The sequence below is a fragment of the Solanum lycopersicum genome, chromosome 2 (genome assembly GCF_036512215.1).
Source record: "Solanum lycopersicum chromosome 2, SLM_r2.1".
Lineage (NCBI taxonomy): Eukaryota > Viridiplantae > Streptophyta > Magnoliopsida > Solanales > Solanaceae > Solanum > Solanum lycopersicum.
The window spans coordinates 18,091,805-18,107,011 of record NC_090801.1 but is presented as its reverse complement, the minus strand read 5'-3'; the positions used below and the strand labels follow the sequence as shown (position 1 = coordinate 18,107,011).

Sequence of the window (15,207 nt, the reverse complement as noted above, 5' to 3'; positions counted from 1 at the left end):
TCAGTTCAAAAAAACGATACTAGGGTTGTTTCCAATGAAACGAATGTTCACCTCCTAGTTCTCCCTATTTCAAATTTTAATGGTATGTATAAAGCGAATCTCGAGCATGTTGTTCGTATGTGGTGCTTATGGATTATTATGTGTAGGTTTCTTGGTTTGATAATGTCAAATTAGACCTGTAGGTTATATTAGTATGATTAGAGTATTATGTGTAATGCCTAATTGTGTTCGAGAATATGAAATTTGTTATGAGTCATTTATGAAGTTTAGTTTCCTGTTAAAAGTTGACTTGCTTAAAATGATGAGATTACTATAGTAGATACATGAAGTTAACTGAACTAGCTAATGATATCCTCATGACAGTGTTTAGTAAAAGTTTAGTTTATGCCAATAAATTGGTTTACAATGATATTTCAAAAATATGATATAGAATTGGCTAATGACTAAGTTATACCAAATTAAGCATGAACAATGTAACTTAATGAAATACACAACAAAGGGTATGCAAATGACTGGGACAAGTCCCAACATACCCTATCTGAATGAACTTGTGAACACAGTAGCACAATAAAGAGTGGCCATAACTTTCACAAAGAATGGTAAAAGACTACCAGAAAACATTGAACAAGATAAGGTTTGTCATGACATAACTAAAATCTAATAATTTATAAAATTGATATAGAATGGGGTGTTAAAGGAAGTGAGAAAAGTCTCACTTGCACCTAAACAATTATGTTAAAGATACTCACATAAGTGGGTGTTAGAAATTGTTAGACTAGTCTCATTCACACCAAAATGATAACGTAAGACTAATTTCACATTTATCAAGTAAAGAAAGGGATGACAAATAATCCAGTGAGTTAAGTATACCTCATACTAGAAGCAAGTTTCCGTAATAAATGAGTCAACTCTATAAGTTATAAAGTATAAGAAATTTATAAAAGCACTGATAGACTAGCAATGAGTTTGTGCAAGCACATGTAAACCTCATAGATAAGGTTACCGCCAAGGTGAATAAGGGTCTATGAAATCTCCTAGTCTTTGAACTATGTTGCCAGCATAGGAACTAGTCAGTGGATTCTACCTAAGAGAGCTAGGTAGTATTCAATTTCGCTTTGGTAGGTGAACCACCTCTTTTTTGTATGGGGAAGACAATGGATTTCATGTTTATCTCACATGATCTGTATCAGTTAAATTCTCAAGAAAGTATTCAATTTCAATTTAGACGTGAACAACCTCTTTTCGATGTGGGGAAGACACTGAAATTGGTTTCACTTTAGCCGCTGAACCACCTCTTTTTGGTGTGGGGAAGACACTAGATTCATGTTAAATCACATAATTTAGGTTCACTTTAATCGGTGAATGACCTGTTTTCAGTGTGGGGAAGACACTAGATTTCATGTTAGCTCACATGATCTATTTCAGTAAGAAATATTTAAAGAAGAAAGTAAGAAGGAAATAATGTAACATGTTAGAAGTGAATAGCAGATCAAAGAAGAAGAAATCTAAGTTTAAAGTGAACTATGTAAGAAAGAGCTTAAGAATATCAATCATCAGTGTTTGATAAGAATGAAGTTTAAGTAACTATTGGCTTATGCTGATAAAGTTTGGCTTATAAATGAATATATGCCCCAGCACATTATATTATGCAAATGATTAAATAATGTTCATAGTGAATAATCTTTATATTATGCAATGATCAAATAATGGGCATAGCCAATAATCTTTATACTATGCAATGACCAAATAATGGGCATAGACAATAATCTTTATATCATGCAAATGATCAAATAATTGGCATAGCCAATAATCATTATATTATGCAAATGATCAAATAATGGGCATAGCCAATAATCTTTCTTCATATCATCCAAATGATAAAATAATGATCATAGCCAATAAATATTGGTTTATAAAGCATGCATGCCCAATTTAACAATAATGAAAAGAATAACTTGTAAGTAGGGTAGCCAAATCATTTCCTTATTCTTTTTTATTATTTACCCAATTCATTGTAGGAATGGGACTACAATGAATTTTTTAACTCATAAGTAAAACATATGATCAAAGGAGATCACTGAAATACACAACAAAAAGAAGAAAAGACTGAAAAATAATCTAAGGCATGGGAGAGGAACTCTCGCCCTAAGGGGGGGCAAATTTATAATTTTTTGCTTGAGTTATTCTAAAATTATGTTCATGATTCCAAGGTCTTATGTTCATATAGAAAATGAGTTGTGTGCTTTGAATGCATGAAAATATGCCATATTCATAGCATGATTCATAAATAACGAATTCGCAAAGTAAAGTGACTTCACTTTCTAAAATAGCATGTTGCAATAAAAAGAGCTTTCCTTGATCATGCATAGTCCGTATGTGTTTATGTCATACACACATACTTATTACAAGGGTGTACTAACCTCTGTGCTATTACTATATATATAGGTACAGGTTCTTGAGAAGATTGAATATTCGTGAAGCGGTTTGGATTAGCATCTCTAGACTTTGGTAGGTCCTCTTGAGTTCGAGGATGTCTACACTTTATATTCTAGATTAGAACATTAGTCATACCTAGCAGATGTTTTCCTTAGTATTTCATTTCAAACATTTGTTCAAATGTTTGTATTAAGGCCAGTTTGGCAAACTATTTTTCATATTATCATTCCTTCTTTCAATTGTTTAATTTATCGATAGATGGTTGTTTAGTTTGAGCTTATTATTATATCACTCTTATTCAATAATTATATAAAATCTAAGGATACTTCTATAAAAATTAAATAATTTTAAATTTTTCGTAAATTTAACTGTATGATTGTGACGAAAGCTAAGAAGAGTCTTGTCTGTGACCTTTGAGATGTTAATGACGCCAATATCATCTGGGCCTAGATTCCGAGTGAGACAAACATGGTATCAGAGCATGAGGTTAAATTACCTAGGAACTAAGGCTCAAAACAACCACGTTGCGTAGTTTCTAGATTTTGGTTGTGAAGTGCACGACACCCATGACTTAGAGACTAAGTAATGGTAAGAATCTTACCTTCTTCTACTCTTTATCGTGTGAAGTAGAGTTTTGACATTTTGTGTCATTCCAGTATCTAACTTCCTTCTTATGTGTGCGTAAAATGAACACAAGAAGAAACACAAGCAGGAGAGTTGGAGAAGCAGCTGTTGGGGAGAACCAAGCTCCTCTTAAGGCCCAAGCTGCTGGAGTACAAGTGTCTGTCAACCAAGCTACATTAACGGATGGAGAAGTGAGATCAGGACTTGTTCAATTGGCCCAAGTCATCACTGCTCAAGCGCAGGCTATCACAGCCCAGACCACTAGAAAGAGTGCTCCAAAGAAGAACCCATATGCTAGCACCATAGGATATTTCACTAAGATGAATCCTCCAATCAACTTTGTGTCCACATCCAATGAGGATCCCTATGAGTTTGTGGACGAGTTCAGCAAGATTCACTGTGCTATGGGTGTTAATGAAGAGGAGACAATATTAGAGCTGAAAGAGTATAGGGAGATTGTCGAATAACCGTTCTTGATAGAGTTAGTTATGTTGACCTAATAGAATTAACCATGCTTGACTTTGATATAATTTTTTGTATGGATTGGATTCGTAAGAGTTATGTTACCATAGATCCTCGAAACGTGATAGTAAGGTTTCAGTTTTCAAATGAGTCAGAGCTAGAACAGGAAGGGCTTAGTTCAAATCAAACAGGCAAATTAGTTTCCCATCTTTAATTCAAGAAAATGTTATCTACGAGGCATTTATATCACTTAGTCAGAGTCAATTACTTAGAACATGAAGTTCCTTCCATAGACTCTGTGTCCATAGTTAATGAGTTTCAAGATGTCTTTCCAGAGGATTTACCAAGAATTCCTCCTGAACACGAAATTGAGTTTTGTGTTGACTTATATCCCAACAACAAACAAATTTCCCTTCCTCCCTATAGAATGGCTCCAATTGAACTCAAACAGTTGAAGTTGCAGTTAAAAGATCTACTTTATAAGGGCATCATGTCACGACCGAAATCTTCACCCTAGACGATATCGGCGTCGATGACCTCTCAGAGGTCGCAGAAAAGCCTACATACGTCATTCTTACATCATCTCGGTTAATTTTAGCAGAAAAATTGAAATTTTTATTTTTTGATTTCATGCTAAACATTTTAAACTTAACATCATAGGCTTTCAAAATCCAACCATCTAATATAGAGGTATCAAATGAAAGAAACAGTTCTTAATTCCATTAAAGGTATACTTGCCACAATGGCACCAATACAAAGTCTGCTATGAAAGTGGAAAGAAACTCTAGTGGAATATGCCCCACTAGCTAAAGCCTACATCTCAGCTAGATAATAACAGTATACATCCTCGAACGCATGAGGACCTACCAACACCGAATGAAAGCTCCACGTCCGGATAGCTGCAACGTCAACCTGTAAACTTTTGCGTCCACCTGTGCCTGCCCCTAAAAATATAGAGTTGTATGGGATTATAAGACACTTGTACTAAGTATGGGTATATTCAAGCACACACCAAGGACATGCATGAGTAACAATAGCTCTTTCCTAACAACATGATTTATGAAAAGTCAAGTCAGTAGACTTGCCAAATTTACATTAATAAAGTTAGTGGACCTACAAAATTTGTATTTGGAAAGTCAGTGGACTTGCCAAATTAGATTAGAAAAGTCTTCCATGAGAGTAACATACAACATCATATGTATCATATTGAACAAAGCACATAACATCTTACACATAGCACATAACACATTGCATATAGCACATACAATCTTTCATATAATTCATTCAAATTCCATGAGACCTTCGAATCATGGACTTAACATTAAGACTTCCCAAAAAATAAGGGCTCAACATATAGGACCTCAACTAGGGAGCCTTCTTTAGCAAACACAAAGTATGCTTCATTCATTCATATATACTTCATTTTGTTCATTAATAAGATATTGTAAACAACAGTTATACCTAGAATGTAGTTTTAGACTTTCATCAGGTTCGATGTGCAACGATCAGGAATGACATAGTGTCATTACTTAAGTCTAGCTCATCTCTTGATTATCCTATCCTAACACATTGGTATCTTTCATTTAATTATGTGCATAATTTGAGGTTGTCCTCGTTCATTCATTGGGAACTTTAATTTTAACCAATATAGATCATGTGAGCATCATAAAATCCAGTGTCTCCCCCACACCGAAAGGAGGTTGAATCATCGACCAAAGTGATCCAAAACATGCTTGCGTACATGGGAATTGAACCCCACCAGATCCCTATATTGGTAGAATATGTTTGAAGACTAGGAGATATAAGAAGAACCATACACGGCATACTGAACAGTCTAATCTCATGAGAGTTACATAATACTTCACCATTCCCAAAAGAACGCATCACCGCTTATATCTAGTCTATATGTGCTTAGTATAAAGTTCCATTACATTCAACTCATACGGCGTGGAAGTTGGCTTCTAGTATGAGAACATCATAACTCAATAGATTATTTCTTATCTCATCATTAGTATTAAGTATACATTATTCTCAACATTTTCATTAGAGTGACCGGTCTCTTCATTAACTTTACACTCTCATAGGTGAATACGTTTTGGTAACATTTACTTAGGCTCACTTGAGATTTCTCTCATCTTTCACATTAGCATCTTATCATGTTGTCACCACATTCATTAACATTAGTATATTTTCTCTTCATAATTACTCACCCCTTTTTACGTGAATGTTTATTTCATCATATGACAATGCAGTTGGCCATTTGTGTATTTCAAACTCTTACTTAACCCTTTTAGGGTTTCATCATTTCATCACATGATATTCATTTCATCGTATGCCAATGCACTTGGCCATTTAGTGTGTTTTACACTAGAACTTAACCTTTCTAGGTTTACATCATTTCATTACGTACATCTTAGGTTCACTTATTTTTAAATTATGCTAGACTTATGGGTCTTTACATACAAATGATGAGGCTTCATTTATAGTTCGTTTAAGTAATTCATATCTTTGTAAGATTATATGGTACAAGACTTATGCATCTTATATCTATGCCAACATATCGATTTTAATCTAAGTGGGCAACATTACTCTTCAACATTTAATTCACGTATGAATTATATATCAATAAGGAATTTGGGCAAGGGAACCCGGTTTCAAATCCCTTAGACAACACTTACATTTTTCATTTATTTTATTTTGGTCGACACGGATTGGGGACCCAATATCAAGCATCAATGCCTTCATTTCCATAAAAAAAAATCTTTAAATTTTCTCATTCTTGGCTGAGGGGTTTTGGGATCGAACCCCCACAGCCCCTTCTATTTTAATTTCTTTTTCCTTGACTTTTTCGAGTTGACAATGAGGGTGTGGGTTCAAATCCCCACAGCCTCACTTTATTTTTCTCTTAATCCATAAATCAGTCCAGAGATCATGGGTTTCATTCCAACACGCCTCAACATTTATTTTCTTTTAATTTCCTTAAGTCTGTTTGAGAGGTTGTGGGTTCGAATCCCACTCCTCTCATTTCTTATTTTCATGTTTTTATTTAAAGCCAAGACCACAGTTTGAATCCCCCTCGCCACAATACTTTTAACTCACTTTTTTTCATGATTTTTAACTTGGTGAGGTCACGGGTTCGACCCTCAGTGACCTCCCTTATTTTTCTTTGTTTTTCATAATATTTTAAAACATTTTAACTTGACCAAAATTCATCAGCATATAGCTGGAAATTTTGTAATTTTCCAGCATCTTTTACATCAAGTTACACATTAGTTTTTATGGAAATTTCATGGTTCATTTATAATGTTTTAGGTACATTTTCATGGATTAGTTTATCCAAATGTTTCTCACTCCATTCAGACACATTACAGTCATATGAACATCACGATTTACATAAACATTTGTACATAAAATACAAAGAACTAACATGCCATTTCATGTCCTAATCCGTGACCAATAGTAACGGCAATACACCCAAACGCACGTAAGTCATATATTCGGAAAACATAGATTGTCATTCATACGATTCCAAACACACATTCATGAACATATTCATCACAAAAACACATTACATTCCCAATATCTAACAGAAAACATACCCAACCTACAAATCAACGGGAACTTGTGACATAGACATGCAACAGGGAACAATCTTAGTTTTCGGATTAGAATATACTAAACCTTAAGGGGTCTCTTGGGAAAGGGACAAAGAGAGAAGAGAACCATACCTTTTATGACGTTCAAACCTTGAAGTTGCTGCCCAAACCTTCTCCAACACTCACGTCCAAAACCAAGTTTCAACACCAAACTTCGACGGAAAACCTCCCTTTGCCTAACGTATGTTGCTTACCGTTTGATTTTATTTTTCGTTGTGAGTTCTTCAAGTGTGAAGAACTTTGGTAAATTTTCTTTCCTTGTATGTTGTTTTGGAAGAGAGAACATGAAAGAGAATGATAGAGACGTGAGAGAGAGATGAGCGTGAGAGATGAGAGTTTTCTTAGGCTTAGGAGTCTAGTTTAGGACTTAGTCAAATAAGGTTTTATTAAATGGTAAAAGTCTGATCCCCTTTTATTGTAAATCATACAATAAAAATTAAATATTAATTAATAACATTAATTTACCGACTTAAATAAAAAAACAATTTAAATCATCGCTTCCACCTAGATTCAAACCCTAGTGGAGCAAGACTTCACTCTAAGAGCCAATTTTTGGCCCTCTCTCCACAAAATGCCTCTCCACCATATTAATTAAATAATGAAATATATATTTAGGGTAATTAAGATACTAACCTTATCCTGGAAAAAGATTAATTTCCCCTAGACCCTCCAAATCTAAGATTTTGCCTTTTTAAGTCTAGTAAAGACTCATTGGAGTAAATCTTCGTATTCGAGAGCCTTACGTCGCTGGACCCACCCTTTTCTAGCTCAAATAACTCCCCAAGTTAGTTGGCTTGGCTGTAACAAGGGTTCAGAGGCATGTTTCTATGCGCATCAATGCGTGTGAACCCGGTCTAATCGTAGGTATTCTAGACAAATTAAACATTATTTAACATAGCCATTTTTAGGGTTGTTACATTATCCCCCCCCCCCCCTTTATGAACATTCATCCCCGAACGACACTACTATTTCTCTAGCGTAATAACAGTCAAAACATAACATAGATACTATTTACAACCAAGCAATAGAAATAAAGAATGGAAAGATAATGAAACTTAGAGTTAAGAATAGAAAGTCTAACCTCAACGGCTGAAAAGATGAGGGTAGCGGGATCTCATATCGGCCCCGGCCTCCCACGTAGCACCCTCAACAAGATGATTCCTCTACAATACCTTCAGTGTGGCAATCTCCTTGTTCTTCAGCCGCTCGACCTGTCTATCTAAAATCTCAACAGGTACCTCCTCATAGGATAAATCTTTATCGACTCCCAAACCTTTAACAAGTAGAATCGATATTAGATCACCTAGGCACTCCTTCAACATAGAGACATAAAAGACAGAATGAACACAATCTAGCTTTGCATGCAATGCCAACTCATACGCCACCTCACCCACATAATGTAGGATATCATATGTACCAACATGCCTCGGACTCAAATTCCCTTTCATGCCAAACCTCATCACCCCCTTCACATGTCATATCTTCAAATAGACCTGGTCACCAACATTAAACTCTAAAAGTCATTTTCTATAGTCTGCATAAGACTTATGCTGACTGTAAGCAGTAGCCAACCTGTCTCTAATCACTCTGACCTTCTCTAAGGCCCCATGAATGATCTGTGGACCCAAAATGGATGACTCTCCAAACTCGAACCACCCAACTAGAGATATAATTCTCCTACCATACAGTGCCTCAAATGGTTACATCCCAGGGCTGGAGTGATAGCTGTTATTATTCAAGAATTCTATCAAAGGAAGATGGTCATCCTTACTATCCCTAAACTTTATCACACATGCCTACAACATGTCCTCCAATGTCTGGTGCGCTCTACCTTCCCGTCAGTCTGAGCATCAAAGGCAGTACGAAGCTTCACATGTGTGCCTAAGATCTTCTGGAAAGATCTCCAGAAATGTGAAGTGAACTTAGCTCCTCTATCTGAAATAATAAACAAAGGAATCACATGCCATATCACAATCAAAGCAATTTTGAGTTTTGCATAATCCTCGGCTCTGTAAGTAGACTTCACAGGGATAAAGTGGGCAGACTTAGTAATCCTGTCCATAATAACTCATCTGGAGTAATTCTCTCTCCTAGTCTTCGCAAGACTAACCACGAAGTCCATATTAAAGGCCTCTCATTTCCAAGTAGGAACCTCAATAATTTGAGTAAGACCGCCAGACTTAAGATGTTCTCTCTTAAACTGTTGACAATTAGGACACTTGGAAACATAATATGCAATGTTCTTATTCATGCCATCGCACAAATAGATATATTTAAGATCATGATACATCTTTGTGGAACCTGGATGTATGGAATATTTGGAACTATGGGCCTCTGCAACGATCCTGGTCTGCAAATCATCCACATCTGGTACACACAGCCTATTCGGGTACCTGAGTTAGTCGTAACCTCCCAATGCTAAAGACTTATTCATCTGAAATAACATTGAGTCTTTCAGCTCCATCAACACAGAATCAAGATGCTTACCCTTCTTGATTTCAACTACTAAGGATGATGTAGAACTAGGATGGACTGAAACACCCCCACTAGTAAAGTCAACTAAACGCACACCCAGTCTATCCTATCTATGTAAATCTTTCACCAACTCCTTCTTCCCATCCTCAACACGGGTTGTACTTCCCATGATCATCCTGCTCAAAGCATCAACTACAACATTAGCCTTACCTGGTGGTAGTGGAAATTCATGTCATAGTCTTTCAACAGCTCCAACCATCTCCGCTTACATAGATTCCACACCCTCTGTGTGAACACGTACTGGAGACTTTTGTGGTCTATGAACACATCCACATGCACTCCATACAAGTGGTGCCTCCACAATTTTAGTGCAAACACCACAGCTGCCAACTCCATGTAATGAATGGGATAATTCTTTTCATTAACCTTGAGTTGTCTACACGCATAATCTATAACTTTACAACCCTGCATAAGAACACAACCCAAACCAACCCTAGATGCATTACAATAAAAAGTGTTATTCTCGCTGCACTTAGGCAAAGTAAGAACCGGGGCTAAATTGAGTCTTTCCTTGAGCTCCTGGAAACTGTTCTCACAAGTCTCTGCCCATTCAAACTTGACTTTCTTCTTCGTTAAAGTTTTGAGTGTGGTAGCAATGGAAGAGAAACCGTTCACAAACCTGCGATAATAACAAGCCAATCCCAAGAAGATACGAATAATTATAGGAGTAAGAAGTTTTGACCATATCTTAAAAACCTCAGTCTTCCTGGGATCTAACTCCACACCTTTGTCGGACACAACATGACACAGGAAGGTCACTGATCTAAGCCAGAATTCATACTTAATAAGTTTGGCATACAACTGATGTTATCTAAGCACCTCCAAGGTTAGTCTCAAATGTTGTTCGTGCTCTTCATTGGTCTTTGAGTATATGAGAATATCATTAATTAAAACTATGACGAACAAGTCAACGTATTCACGGAAAACTCTATTCATGAGATCCATAAATGTAACAGGTCCATTTGTGAGACCAGATGGCATAACTAGGAATTCATAGTGACCATAACGGGTACAAAATGATATCTTTGGGATATCTACATCCTTAACACTAAGTAGATGATACCCTGAACGTAGATTAATCTTCGAGAAGAAACTAGATCCTTGGAGTTACTCAAACAAGTCATAATCGCATTCCTTCAAATAGTCATTTCCTATAATCACAATAAGAGGATTAGATGCTTAAGGCACACAGACCCAAAACTCTAGAGGCACGATAGTGGACATCCAAGAAAGTGAGAGTTTCCTAAACGTCATATAGATTCATATTTATAAGTGTGGTGCACTTCACAGTTATGAATACAAACCCACATAGACGTTGTTGAGAGAGACATTGAATCAAAGATATTCAACCTCATGCACTGATACAAAGTCTATCACATGTGGGTTTACCCAGTAGACGAAAGATTGAAAAAGATATTTCCAATGAGGGATTTCCTCCCTGTGGTGATCAAGTTCCTCCTCTTGAGAAAGTGGCTTATGATGACTAAGCCCCTGTCAATCCTCTTCCTTTTACGGATGAGACATAAATGCCGCTCTCCCATAAATGCCCAAGCACAAGCCGCCACTACTCTATCCCATGTGATGACGTCCCAAGATAATTATGAGGTTGTACCCAAATCACACCAACAAGTAACTACCATGGCCTCTCGTCTAAGGGATTTCACTCCGATGAATCCTCCTACTTTTTTCGGGGACACGGTTGAAAAAGAACCCCGAGAATTCATCGATGAAATCTATAAGATCCTCTTTACCATGGGGCTGTATACTATTAGAAGGGCCTAGTTAGAAACCTTCCAACCTAAGGATGTGTCTCAATCATGGTATGTCCAATGGAGGGACAATAGGCCGTTACGGGGTAGTCCCGTGACTTGGGAATAAGAGGGATACTATAGTGTTGGAGTTCATCTACCTTTTACAAGGAGGTATGAGTATGATTTTGTATTCCTTGAAATTCAATAAGTTTTTAACATATGCTCCTTCTTTGGTTTCCGATCCTAGAGATGAAATGACCCGCTTTGTGACGGGGGTGCCGGATGATTTGAAGGAGGAGTATCATTCATCTATGCTACATGAAAACATTAACATTTCCCCTCTTATTGTGCATGCCTAACATGTGGATGAGGCAAGGGCTAAGATGAAGAGTAGATATTATAACATGGCAAGATCTTTGGATGGTGGTTCTTCGAAGAATAGGCTTGAGATACAAGACAAGCCTAGATTTCAGAAGCAGGTTCCTAATAAAGTTCCTCCACAATTACCTAAGTCTAGTGGTGATAGTTTGTTTAAATCTAAGCCTAATAATGGAAAGTACGCTAGTTCACAAACCAAGAAGCAAACTTGTGAATACTGTGGAAAGAGGAACTATGGTAATTGTCTTAATGGAACGGATAATTGTTTTGGTTATGGTAAAAGATAGAACAAGGCTACTGATTGTCCTAATGCGAGGGTTCAATATAAGTTTAGTGGTCAAGCTCAAGAAATTTGTTCAAATGAGGCTCCGAAGAAGAATCGCTACTATGCACTCCGCTCTAGGGGTGAGCAAGAAACTTCTCCTGACGTGGTGACGGGTATGTATAAAGTCTTCTCAACTGATGTATATTCCTTACTTGATTGCGGTGCTACTTTATCATTTGTTACTCCTCTACTAGCTAAAAAGTTTAACACTATGCCTGATATTTTGCATTAACCTTTTGTAGTGTCTACCCCGGTGTGTGAGCCGGTTGTCGTAAAAAGGATGTGTAGAAATTTTTCCTATAATGTTTCCCAATAGAGTTTCTTATATTGATCTAGTAGAACTTTATATTCTTGATTTTGACATCATATTGGGTATGGATTTGTTGCATGCTTCTTTTGCCTCTATTGATTGTAGAACAAGGGTGGTGAAGTTAAACTTTCAAATGAGCCCATTTTAGAATGGAATGGGGGAAATTCTATTCCTAGAGATCGTATCATATATTGTTTGAAAGAATTAAAAAAAATTCTAAAGGGTGTTTCTATCATACACTAAGAGTCTAAGATTCAGACTCCGATGTTCCTCCAGTTAAGTCGATCCCCGTAGTTAGGGAATGTCCGAATGTTTTTTCTAATAATTTGCCCGGTATTTCTCCTGAAAAGAAAATTGATTTCGGTATCGATTTGTTATCATATACGAATCCCATTTCAATTCCTCCTTATTGGATGACTCCGGCCAAATTGAAAGTGTTGAAGACTCATCTCAAAGATTTACTAGACAAAGGATTCCTAAGAGCTAGTGTTTTTCCATGGGATGATCTAGTTTTATTTGTGAAGATGAAGTATGGGCTCCATACAATGTTCATTGATTACCGCTAACTCAATAAAGTCGCGATTAAGAACAAGTGTCATCTCCCTCGGATGATGACTTGTTTCATTAACTCTAAGGGGAAGATAATTTTTTAAGATTAACTTGAGATTGGGATTTCACCAACTTTGGTGAGTGGTGAATATACCAAAGAAAGAATTTCGGACTAGATATGATAACAATGAGTTCTTAGAAATGTCCTTTGGTCTCACAAATGCCCCGACGGCTTTTATATACCTAATTAATAGGGTATTTTGATGTTAGCTATATTCATTTGTTATTTTCTTTATTGAATACATCTTGGTATATTCGAAACGAGAATGACCACCCGAACAATTTGAGGGTGGAGTTAGAAGTGCTTAAGGAAAATTAATTATTTTCCAAATATACTAAATGTGAGTTTTGGTTTTGGTCGATGGAATTTCATTGTCATATCATCTATAGTGGAGGAGTTGAGGTTGATCCAAAGAAAATTGTGGCAGTCAATAATTGTACTAGGCCATTGACTACAACTGACATTAGGAGTTTATTGGGTCTAGTGGGTTATTATCGGAGGTTTGTGGATGGTTATGCGTCCAGCGAATCTCCTTTGACTACTTTGAACAAAAAGAGTTAGAAATTGGAGTAGATGGAGGCATGTGAAAGAAGCTTCTAAATTTTAAAAGATATTCTTACTTCTGCTCCGGTGTTGACTTTACCAAAAGGTATATATAAAGGTTTTCATTGTGTATTATGATGTAACCCAAGTGGGTCTAGGTTGTGTTCTTATGCAACATGGGAAGGTAATAACCTATTCTTCTAAGCAACATAAGGTGCATGAGAGAAACTATCTAACTCATGATCTTGAATTAGCTGGAGTGGTCTTTTCCTTTAAAATATGGAGGCATTACTTGTATGCTGTCCATGTTGATTTGTATACAAATAACATGAGTTTCCAATAAGTGTTCACTCAAAATGAGTTGAATTTCTGACAAAGAAGGTCGTTGGAATTGTTGAAATATTACAACATGAGTGTTCTGTATCACCACGGCAAGGCCAATGGGGTTGCGGATGCTCTAAGTGATATGACCATGGGTAGTGTGTCTCATATATAGGAAGACAATAAAGACCCAGTGATAGATGTTCATAGGTTTTCTAGACTGGGTGTGAGGTTGGAAGATTCTCCGAATGGTGACTTCATGGTCCATAGTAGCTCTGACTCATCATTGGTAATTGAGGTAAAATCCAAACAACACCTTGATCAATCATTGACAGAGTTGAAGGAATCAGTTCTTGGTAAACTTAATGAATCTTTCTCCTTAGTGGGGGATGGTGTCTTGAGATATAAAGGAAGGTTGTTTTTTCAAAATATAGATGGGTTGACGAACCGGATCCTTGAGGATGCGAATGGGTCTTTTTACTCTCTTCATCCAGGTTTGACAATAATGTACAATGACCTTAAGGAAGTATTTTTGTGGGAAGGTTTGAAGAAAGACATAGCGGAGTTTGTTTCTAAGTGTCCCAAATGCCAACAAGTGAAATATGAACATAAAAATCCGGGTGGCTTACTACAAGAACTCCAAGTTCCTACTTGGAAGTGGAATGACATAAATATGGATATTGTAGTAGGTCTGCCTCTAACTTAAAAGCAATATCACTCTATATGGTTGGTTGGGGAAAGGTTGACCATGTCCACTAATATTATTCCCATAAAGTCTACCTATTCGATAGAAGATTATGCAAGGATATTCATAGATGAGATTGTGTGTCCCATGGTATTCTGTTATCCATCATATCGGATCGGGGTGCACAATTCACATCTAGGTTTCGGAGGTCATTCAAACAAGGGTTGGGTACCTAGGTGAAATTAAGCATGCTTTTCATCACCAAATGTATGGTCAAGTGGAGTGTACTATTAAAACCCTAGAGGATATGCTTAGAGATTGCATAATTGATTTCAAAGTGAATTGGGAAAAGCATTTCCCTTTTGGTATTGTTTGCTTGAAATAGTATCTACCATTCATCCATATCTATAGCTCCTTACGAAGCCTTGTATTGTAGGAATGTAGATCTCCAATTAGATGATTTGTAGTGGGTGAGCCTTCGCTTCTTGGACCCAATTTGATTTATTATGCTTTAGAGAAAGTCCATATTATAATAAATCACTTGCAAACAGCCTATAGTCGGCAAAAGTCT

General features: G+C 36.6%; 1 protein-coding gene across 1 annotated transcript; it reads right to left on the bottom strand.

The window, feature by feature from the left end:
- Positions 1–8,341: 8,341 nt before the first annotated feature.
- LOC138341918 (uncharacterized) lies at positions 8,342–10,694 on the bottom strand. The gene is made up of 6 exons (XM_069294103.1): positions 10,618–10,694; positions 10,203–10,332; positions 9,923–10,118; positions 9,781–9,863; positions 9,010–9,198; positions 8,342–8,491 (listed from the first exon to the last, which is right to left on the bottom strand). The coding sequence occupies exons 1-6, from the start codon at positions 10,692–10,694 to the stop codon at positions 8,342–8,344; spliced, it is 825 nt and encodes a 274-aa protein (XP_069150204.1).
- Between the last annotated feature and the right edge of the window lie 4,513 nt (positions 10,695–15,207).